This window comes from Limanda limanda, chromosome 13 (genome assembly GCF_963576545.1).
Source record: "Limanda limanda chromosome 13, fLimLim1.1, whole genome shotgun sequence".
NCBI classification, from domain to species: domain Eukaryota; kingdom Metazoa; phylum Chordata; class Actinopteri; order Pleuronectiformes; family Pleuronectidae; genus Limanda; species Limanda limanda.
The window spans coordinates 10,813,929-10,823,738 of NC_083648.1; the positions used below are offsets into that span (position 1 = coordinate 10,813,929).

Below are 9,810 nucleotides of genomic sequence, written 5' to 3' on the forward strand. Positions count from 1 at the left end.
AGCAATTAAGTGGATCCCAGAATCAGTGGCTCCAGCACGCCGCCGAGGTTTTTTTTTCTCTCTCGGTTTTATTACCCATTTCCTCTCCCTTGCGCCAGCAGAAGGAATGCTCACTTTTCTCTCACAAAGCCACATTTCCAACGCCAGAATCACACAGGGACCACCATGATTAAGTGCAAGCCAGTGCTTCCCTCAACATGTGAGACATTATGGACCCCCCCCCCCCCCCGACCCCCTTCCTCCAAACACTGGAGAAGTGTTGTGCTCCAACATTTATGTGAAGTAATTAAAAACATCCACCAGTAATTTAATAGTTCTCACCAAGCAGAGACATGAAGTCTATACCGTTTTTTTTTCTACCCTGTATAAATAACCTGGAATGCAGTGAGTACACACTCTGACGATTTGGACTCTTTTCCCCTCAGCATTTTCCCTTTTTTAACATTTAGCAAGAAGCCCTGCTCTGTGTCACTTTAACCCGGGATGAGGCTGCACAGTTACAAGCGACACTCTTGACTTTTTAAAATTCATGTTCCAGATAGTTCCATCCATACATCACACGCCGCCAGCAGATTCAAATCAAAGCATTCCTGTAACTCCGGGCTGTCGCTCCACCAGTCTTACAGCATCAGTGAGCATAAAAGTGAAGTCAGCGGCGGCGGCAGCATATCTGAATGTGGATGTGTCTGTGAAGAGCATGTCAATGGCCCAGAGAGGCAGCAGTGCATCGGACATGTGGTTCCAATCGGCCTCTTTTCTCACAGCGAGAGGGGAGGCCATTCATTTATCTCACTGTAAATACAGCACTTAAACTCTCAACAGGAACTATGTATTTCAAACCTCCCAACAAAACTGTATGTGGGGTAATCAACTTAACTAAACAATGTTATTATTGTAATACTTGAAAAAAAACAATCATGACGCTGTATCTCACTCTCTGGGAATCTTTGGGGGATTGTTTAATTTAACAATTAAAACATAAAGGAAATTTAAGATTGATGAAAAATGTCTTTATTTTCGTTTAATCAATCTGCTCTGTTGAGCTTGTTTTAATTATAAACACATCTTTGTGCTTAACTTCAGCTTTACAAAACCTTTTAACTCCTTTGAGCTCGTTGTTTTGGTTTCATGGACCACAACCATTTCTTTAACCATTAAGTGGCTCATGATTCACATTTCCCTGATGAGTTGGTGGAGACCAAAGCCGGGATTAAAGAGAATGAATATTGCACTCGGATGTCTAAATAAGCGAACCATCATTTTGCCACGTGAGCGTCATATCGGCTGATGATATGTCGGAGCTGGGACGAAAAGATTGTTGCTCTGCTGCCAAGTGAGAAAGGAAATCAGTTAAAGCAGGTTTAAAGACCAACAAGGGATCTCTCAGATGGAGTTAGTGAGAGCACATGCTAAGAAACAGCTCCGATTGTTATCAATGAAGGATCGAGTGAACGACCACAGCTAATAATATTTATGCCAAGAAAAAAACCCATGAGAACATCCAAAGACCCCCTTCGTAGGGTCGGCAAAATGTCACATCAGCCAGCCCAGAGATATAGTGTTTCTGAGGGTTGATACCAACAGGGGATGTTGCTCCTTTAGGTGGGAGCCTAGAGATATAAACAACTTTAATATCACACTTTTTAGGACTTTATTTTTGTACAATTTAAGACTTGTGAGACTTTTGAAAGGAGCCGTCACTATAGGAATAAATTCCTGGGATTATTAGATAAAAAGACACAGACCCATGAGAAAACCACACACACACACAGTTCTGATAACCATCAATCTGACATTTCCTGTTCCTTTCAGGCCATCATAAATGGATGCAGTTAGATTACTATCGGTACTGTCTAGTTCAGTAATCTACTTCTCTCTGTTATAGTTAGAAGACTTTATCAATTATTTTATATTTAATTATAATTATTGTCTTGTTTTTTTAATTAGATTATTATTGAAGATGAGATATAGGATATTGGTATTTAATATTTCCATCCATCAATCTGGAACCAGCGACTGTGTGAGTTATCTTCTTTTGTAAAAGTCAAGAGTAAGTTATGACAAGGACATGGAGAATGGAAACAAATAAGAGTTTCTCAGGAAGACAGACACGCTCTGCCCTCACTGACCATAAAGAAGACAAAGCTTTTTACAGTATCAACAGACGCAAGACGTGACCTTTTGGCCCCTTGGGGCAAAAGGTGAGAGCTCTGGGAGCAGAGGCCTGGTTCCAGCAGTCTGCCGGCAGACGAGACGTATGTCCTCCTCACCACATTCCTTCCCATCTTAGATCACTGAGCAGCTCTCTCCAGCTTTCAGCCGTCAGTCCCTTCTGACCCAAAGCAATAGAACTCTTTATTTTTGCCTTATATAAAAATAATAATAGAATAGAATGGGAGTTACAAGTGCAATGAGCTCTGTGTGGCTTCAGCTGGCGGCTTAATGCAGGTGCCTGAGTTTGAAATTCAGATTTGTGTGATGGGGCCGGAGGTTAGACAGTCAAGTAAGGATTTCCTACTTCCATTCAAATGAGATTCTCCAAATATAAGTGTAGTCACCAGGAGCGGTCGACGCTGGGAAGTACATGTGGTGAATAAAGGAATAAGCCTGCGTAACCTGGGGCTGAGTCTTTTATATTTGGGGATGACTCTGCTGTTGAATGAACCGTCTGCATCACAAGCCAAATTTGATATTCATGACATCTCAGAGGAAAGAAAAAAATAAATAAACACAAGAAGAAAGGGAGCGAGTAGCAGATGGAAGGTTGGCCCATGTACTGTCACATCTACAAAGTCACATCTCTTCTTGCACACTGAAGAAGAGCGAGGTCATCCTCCGCAGCGAACACTGACTCATCTCACACCCACAAACACAAACACACAGAAACTGAGCAGAAAATACTGCTCACTATTATAGATATAAAAACTTGTTATTATAACCTACTTATCCATCAACATGCATGTCCTCTGCAGCCTCATAAGGACACAGTAGGACACCAGCTCCAAGAGTGTAAGAGCCTTTTACACTGGATCCTGCACAATGGATGGGCTGAATCGCCCTACAGCAGGCAGTGAAAACACGTCACTTTTGTAAAGAACACTGACAGCACGCACAGATCGAGCCTGGGAGCGTCACAGTGGCATTGCCTCTTCAGACAAGTCATGTCCTCTAAACAGAGGCCCCTTCACAGAGCAGCGTCAAGGACATACATGAGCGTGGAGCGCCCTCTAGGGGACAGAGCTCTGAGCTGATTGAACAAGAGAGCGACCACAGACGCCATCAGAGCTCAGACTTTGCAATTGAATAATAGAAATAAAAGCTGCGACTTTTGATACACAAATGCTGCTATGAAATGTCATTTGTTTTAAAATATGTAACCGTGCGTTTATGTAGATATATATGTATTTCATTCTTTATAAGAGAGAGGGCACATTGGGACCAGAAGACCCCAGGAGGACAAAAGAGAGAGAGGGGGGGATTCATGGGAGATTGTTTGAATCATCACCACGCCGAGCTTGAGCCTGGCTGCTGTGACACGACAGGTCACATTGTGGCCGGCAGCCACGTTCACATCCCAGAACCAGCAGCCTGCAGTCGGGCTCGGCTGCAGCGAGGGAGATATACAGCCACGAAAGGTCAGAGGTCGAATGCAGAAGCCGCCACAGTTCATCACGTTAACATGTCACAATCAGACATGACACACACAGTCACGTGAGGAGACTTGTACGCTTCGGAGGACATTGAGGGGCCAGTAGCTTTTCCAAACTTCCCCATCCATCACAGAGGTGGACACAATATCAGATCGATGTCACGAGCTCGGGGCAGAAGGACAAATGATAATGAGCTGAAACATCAATTGGACTGACGGCAGAGATTAATCCCTCCACATTAAATCGCTGAGTCTGTGGATTATGTGAATGGAAATCGCAGAAATCGACTCAACTCTCACTAGAACAAATAAAGACTCCATCAATTCTACAAGATTTAAAAAAGGTTAAATTCAACGATGCTTTTGCGACACATCATTTAAACAGACATACTGAGCGTGTGCTGAAGATGGAAGTTTGCACCACCTGCAGTAGGATCTCTTAGAAATACCCAGTTGGTTAATTAAATGTAACTAATGATCTACCAGCTGAGAAGCAACAAAAGGCCAGTTCCTCAGAGGAAACAGTAGCCTCTGCTCTCACTGCTGTGTTAGACATGTACTACAGAGCACTGCAGCATCTGGAGAGTGAACAAGAATTAGTTCACAGCATAGCGAGGTGTGTGTGTGTGTGTGTCAATCAGGAGAAGTGTTCTTCTAATGGACATGCCACTAAATGAGCTGTGGTGTGAAGTATAAAGTGTTTTGATTCTATTATTCTAATGAGAACAAGTATCATGCACTGTATCAGGTATCTGCAGTGTGGTGTCATTTCATTAACATGGATTCCATTACAGGGGCCGACACTCCACCTCACCCCAACCTGACGTGTCAGCAGAGGCCCCCTTGTGGTTAAACAGGCTTCTGTAGCCAAGGTGTGAAATAAACTTCGACCACTGGATTTGACTCCATTTTTCTTTTTTTTTTGCAGACAGTGATTTTTAATTTCAGAAAATCACAAATTCATACACCTGTCATTTTGACTGGAAGTTAAATGCAAGGGTTTCAGAACGGAACAGGCTTCAACGTCTGTTACATGTCAAAGAGCTGCATAACAGAAACATTGGTATTGTGTCAAGTACAGATATATATATTTATATATTTATTTAAAAAAAAAAAAAACGTTCTTACCTTGTGACACTACTTTTAGACTACAGCCACAGTTCAATGATTCTGTCATCTTGTAATGATATTTCAATGAACCTGCTAAATTTGACTAACATCTGAACAAAAAAAAAAAAGGTGGCTTCTCTTCGACTAGGTTATTAGTTACAGAACATGCCATCGTACACACATCTTGCCATTTCACTTCAGTGATCAGTTGTTTGAACATAAAACTTGGGACAGCCTCTGCGTGGCGCCAGGCTTCCTTCTTCAAGCCGGAACAGGTGGAACATAGACGTTGTCGTCGAAGAAACTTTTTTAAAGGCAGATAACTGTGGTCTCAAAGTCTTTTTTTACCATTTTTCAGTGCCCAACTGCAGGGAAATTATTAATGAATGAGCTACGTAATTACAAAGTCCAATCTTGCTCTTGCAGACGATATTGTAGATGTGCGAAGTGCGCCTCTTGATGATTTTACACAATATTTCTAAGAGAGTAAGGTTTAAGACAGAGGGTCGACACAATCCATTACGATTAAGAGCTGTAGCTTTGGCCTTCTGGTGGTTGTGGAAGCTTTATATTTTCTTTGGACATCATTAGACGCCTTAACTCTTGAAGAATAATTTTAATGCTATAAGAATTCTGCCATTTTGCTAATACTGGTATGCTACGACAATCCACCTGTGAGACAAAAACAAGAGAGAGAAGACAAATACACAACATCAGTCATCGTGACAACACTGCTGACAGTGAGTTATTGAACGCATCACGTCTGAGCATCACAGAACTGCAACGCAACAAAAAACAATTTCTGAACTCGACACTTGTACATAACCATGTCAGACTGAGCGATCACACTTACCGAGCCGTTGGAATTATTTATCCCATTCATGCTAATTTTTGTTACAAATCTAACAGTCGGGGCTAACTCTGGGTATTTCTGTCCACACTCCACTCTCAGACTGTATATCCTGTTCTCATAACTGGTCTGAAAAACAAACAGAGAAACAGAAAAAACACATTTGTAACATCAGCTGTGAGACAGTATTCTGAGACTGTGGTGGAAGGACGATCCTCTCTGCTTACTCTTGCTGGTCCGATGATCATGCCTGTCCACCGTGTGAGAGTCATGTCCTCGTCATCCTCCAGGCCCCAGCTGACTGTGCCGTCGCCATCGCCCTTTTGTCCCTCTTCAAGCTCCTCCAACAAGCGGAAATTGCGTGGAACTTTAACTCCTGCAATGACAGAAACGGACCATGAAATAAACAGATTATAAAAAGATGCAGGGGTACGAAACGTTGGTTGCAGATGAACCATTGCTTTGAAGTGTGTATTTCTTTCTATCTTTCAGTTTTAAAACTTAAACAAAGGAAAAGGGCCAAAAACCAAAGTTTAGGCACCTCACATCGTCAGTACTCTCACGGGCATCACAACTTGGAAACCCCTCATTGTAGCAGCTGAGCCTTAAATTCTTGGCCCTGTTGAGACCTGATATTAACATCGATCCTGAGAGATCCAATCACAAGTGGACAGCTCCTCTATTCAGTTATCACCAGGTTTCAGAATGTGTCTCCTGTGACCACTTGAATGATTCGATCTCACTTCTCCGCTCGTACATCGTTCCGCAAAGACTAAATTATAGTTTTATCTGATTATGCAGATGGGTTGATATTGTGGCAGCGGCCGCAAATTAACGAATGTATGAAAAATACTTTGAACAATGTTACCACATGGGCCTAGACCACCTCTGAATGGGGTCCGATCTAAAAAATGTCCTGGGTGAGTTCAGACCTTAGAGGGAGCTGTTCACTTGTGATTGCGACTCTCAGGACGAATGTTAAAACCAGTTCTGCACAGGGCCCTTGTTTTGGTTTTTTTCACCCATTCTCTCCTGCAAAAGATTCTTGGACCCTCTTGCATGCACTGTTCCAATCTACACTTCTTGCATCCTGTGAGCAGTTCTCTCTCTTCCAGACCACAACTTGACCTCCACCCTTTCCATTAACTGCTATATCTTAATTGCATCGGCCACTGAAACGACTTTACTATCTTTTTATAGCCTTTTCCTGCTTTGTGGGCATCAGTTATTTTAATTTCCAGAGTGCTAGACGGCTGCTTAGAAGAGCCCACGGCTGCAGATTGAAACAATGTTTGAGCAGTCTGAGTATTTTAAAAAGCTATGAAATTTGCAGCAGTGGATCTTTTCTAATCATGACTTAACAAACCAAATAAGGTCTGAGACGTTGGTAAAAGTGATGACAGCACAACTTTTTTGCTGATTTCCATTGTTTCCGCGACAGACGTTTTGACCAGGTGAGCCCAAACTCCGGGCTTCTGTCAGGAGATATTCTGTATAATTCTTACTGGCAACACGTCATTGAAAGCATAAAACAAACAATTCACTGGCTGGACTAACAAGTAAAGATGCGGTGTAGCCAACGCCTCCTTAAAAAGTTTACCTCCAGTCAGTCCAACATGAACCACCCTGCTTCTGTAAAGCAGAATCTAAATCAAGAAACACACTTAAAAATGAAAACTCAAGGAACAGTAAAATAGTTGGGAATTGTTTTTTGACCATTTACCAATGCCATCAATGTGATCGTCCTTCAAATGTGAGAGACAAATAAGGAATAATTAACAATAGAGTAAATCGAGCTCAAACAATAAGCTGATCAGCAGAAAACGTATCTTCAGATACTATTACTAATCAGTTCATTGTTTCAGTCATTTCTTTCCAATTTACATTGTTGGTGAGAGAAACCATATTAAGATAAAATTGTCACAGAGAAAATAAGTTTTGTTTTTCCCTTTACAATTAATTAATGTGAATTATCAACAGCACCAAGTCCAATTTTAAATCAAATGGTTAAAGCTGCAACATGTCTATCCTGTGCCTTTGTCACCATCGGTGCCTCGACTTCATGAAAACATCCATGGCTCTATTCATGGAAACGATGCATCTAAATGATTAGGATCGAGAAGTATGTACAAGACAGGACAGGTTGTACAGGAATGACAACAGATTGATGCTCTGTACGAACAAGCCGCAGAATACAGCAACGTCACATCTGCCTCCTGGGAAACTGCATCTCATTTGAGAGAAATTTCTTAAAGATATCTGATGCTGCTAAATACATTGGTGCACTCTTGACAGCAGTCCGGAGACAGTCATGAGATTTGGAGCACATGGGCCTGTGCTGCTGATTGTTAACCAAACGATCCAGTCGTCTTATGACCAATGTCGTAAACTGGTCAAAGTGTTCAGCTAATGGGAAAATGTTCTTGGAGGATGGTTCAAACATTGGTATAAAACCCATCCTGACAGGCACTGCTGCTGTAAATGATGAACCACTTACACCTCCTGACTGGAGGAGTGGTGGAGGTGGCAGCACTTAAAGTAAAACTGCTGCTATTCATGATAATGATCCAGAGAGAGAAGGGAAAAGAGTTTTTTAAGACAGAAACGTGACTGAAGCTGTGACGACACAAAAAATGTCCCCTGCCACTACAGTATTAATTTCACACACTGGCTTCATACATTAAATCATACGCAGACATGACAACTTTTAGTGTTGTGCAGCGAACACAATGAGTGGTTGGCCCTGCAGTGGTGTACGAGCTTTACTGTTTGCTAAAAATGAAATTTGTGTAGAACTTTTTCAAGATTTCACTTCCTCATCGACATGCTAATGCTGCTCAGTTTAGCTCACAGCAGCTGCGAAGTATCACTAAACTGTAATGCAGACATGCTGGCGATACTAGCGCTCTAAATACACTCGATGTTAATCACCTACAATATTGAATATGTTCTCATTCCATGGAGTAATCATTTAGATCTTAATATTTAAAGAAATTGTCAAACATTCCCCCAAAAATGCTCACATTTGAGAACCCGGACTCATCAAATGTTTTGCATTTTTGTTTGACAAATGACTTAAAACTAAATTAGCTGACAATCCAAATTGAAGATTATTTATGAAATTGATTAGTATATAAACAAAGTATTTTGTACCAAAGTTATGTCTCCTATATATTGATAATTTACAAACAGAACCACTTGTTAACAACACCTGCAACAGTGCTACTGATTTAGAATGTTTTCGAAACGTGCACATTTCTCCAGGCTACCTAGCAATTTAGTGAACGGCCATGCTAAGTGGCTACTGCTCCTTGCATGTTTCAAATGATGAGCCACGATTGAGGTTGACGAATATTACATTTACCAACCAAGATTGCATGTCATCCTCTTGTGGTTTCTTTACACTCTCGAAATGATACAACAGATTTCCTGTCTGACACAGCTTTTGTAGCACTTCCTGTGGAGTTTGACTTTTGTCCCCTGGCCGAAGAAAATTAGGTTGATTAAGCCTGCAGCACGATTAAATATTATGATTCATTTACTGTGAAACTATGAATCATTCATTCGAGTTTCAGTCGTAACAGATACTATGTGGTCAGCATACAGGCCTGTGCTCACCACACCCTACTTCATTGTAGTTTATTATAGCTCACATTTGAATATTTAATGTTGTTTTTAGTGAGAAGACTACCTTTTCATACAATTTTTCCTATATTTGACAGATATCCATGGTAATTTGCCAGTACATTTATCGTTGGTGTTCTGTTTTTGACAAATTTAAGGTGAGTTTGAACCAAATCTAAAAGGATAACTACATAAATATCTAAGTTTTGTAAAAAATGCACAAATACTGACCCATAAATTCCTATTAGGCTGTTTAAATTTGCGACTGGCCTCAGAAATCTTACATCCCTTGAGTTTTAACAAGGTAGTGAAGCTAAGGAAATGAGTAATTGAAATATATATACACGGTATAATCACGACCAGCCTTAGTTTGTGCCACTTTTGTAATAATTACATTACCTTTTTTGTTTTTTTCCATTGTTTGTTGCCTTGTCACGTCAGATTAAGGATCCATAGGGGGAGCTGATATGTAGTAATATTACGTCTAAGGCACCAGGTGTAAAGTAAAAGAATAATTCACTTTAACCATCCCAGTAACCATATAAACACGATAACCTCGTTAGGAGGACCCAGCAGC

The 9,810-nt window shown here is 41.1% G+C and overlaps 1 protein-coding gene across 1 annotated transcript in view; it reads right to left on the bottom strand.

Annotated features, from left to right (window-relative positions):
- Positions 1-4,565: 4,565 nt before the first annotated feature.
- The window catches only part of ube2v2 (ubiquitin-conjugating enzyme E2 variant 2), a 6,612-nt gene continuing 1,367 nt past the window's right edge, over positions 4,566-9,810 (bottom strand). The window contains exons 3-5 of the mRNA XM_061084612.1: positions 5,837-5,985; positions 5,613-5,738; positions 4,566-5,431 (exon numbers count right to left, since the gene is read on the bottom strand). Of these exons, the coding sequence (XP_060940595.1) occupies positions 5,285-5,431; positions 5,613-5,738; positions 5,837-5,985 (422 nt within the window). The 3' untranslated portion in view covers positions 4,566-5,284. The remainder of the gene's footprint in view (positions 5,432-5,612; positions 5,739-5,836; positions 5,986-9,810) is intronic.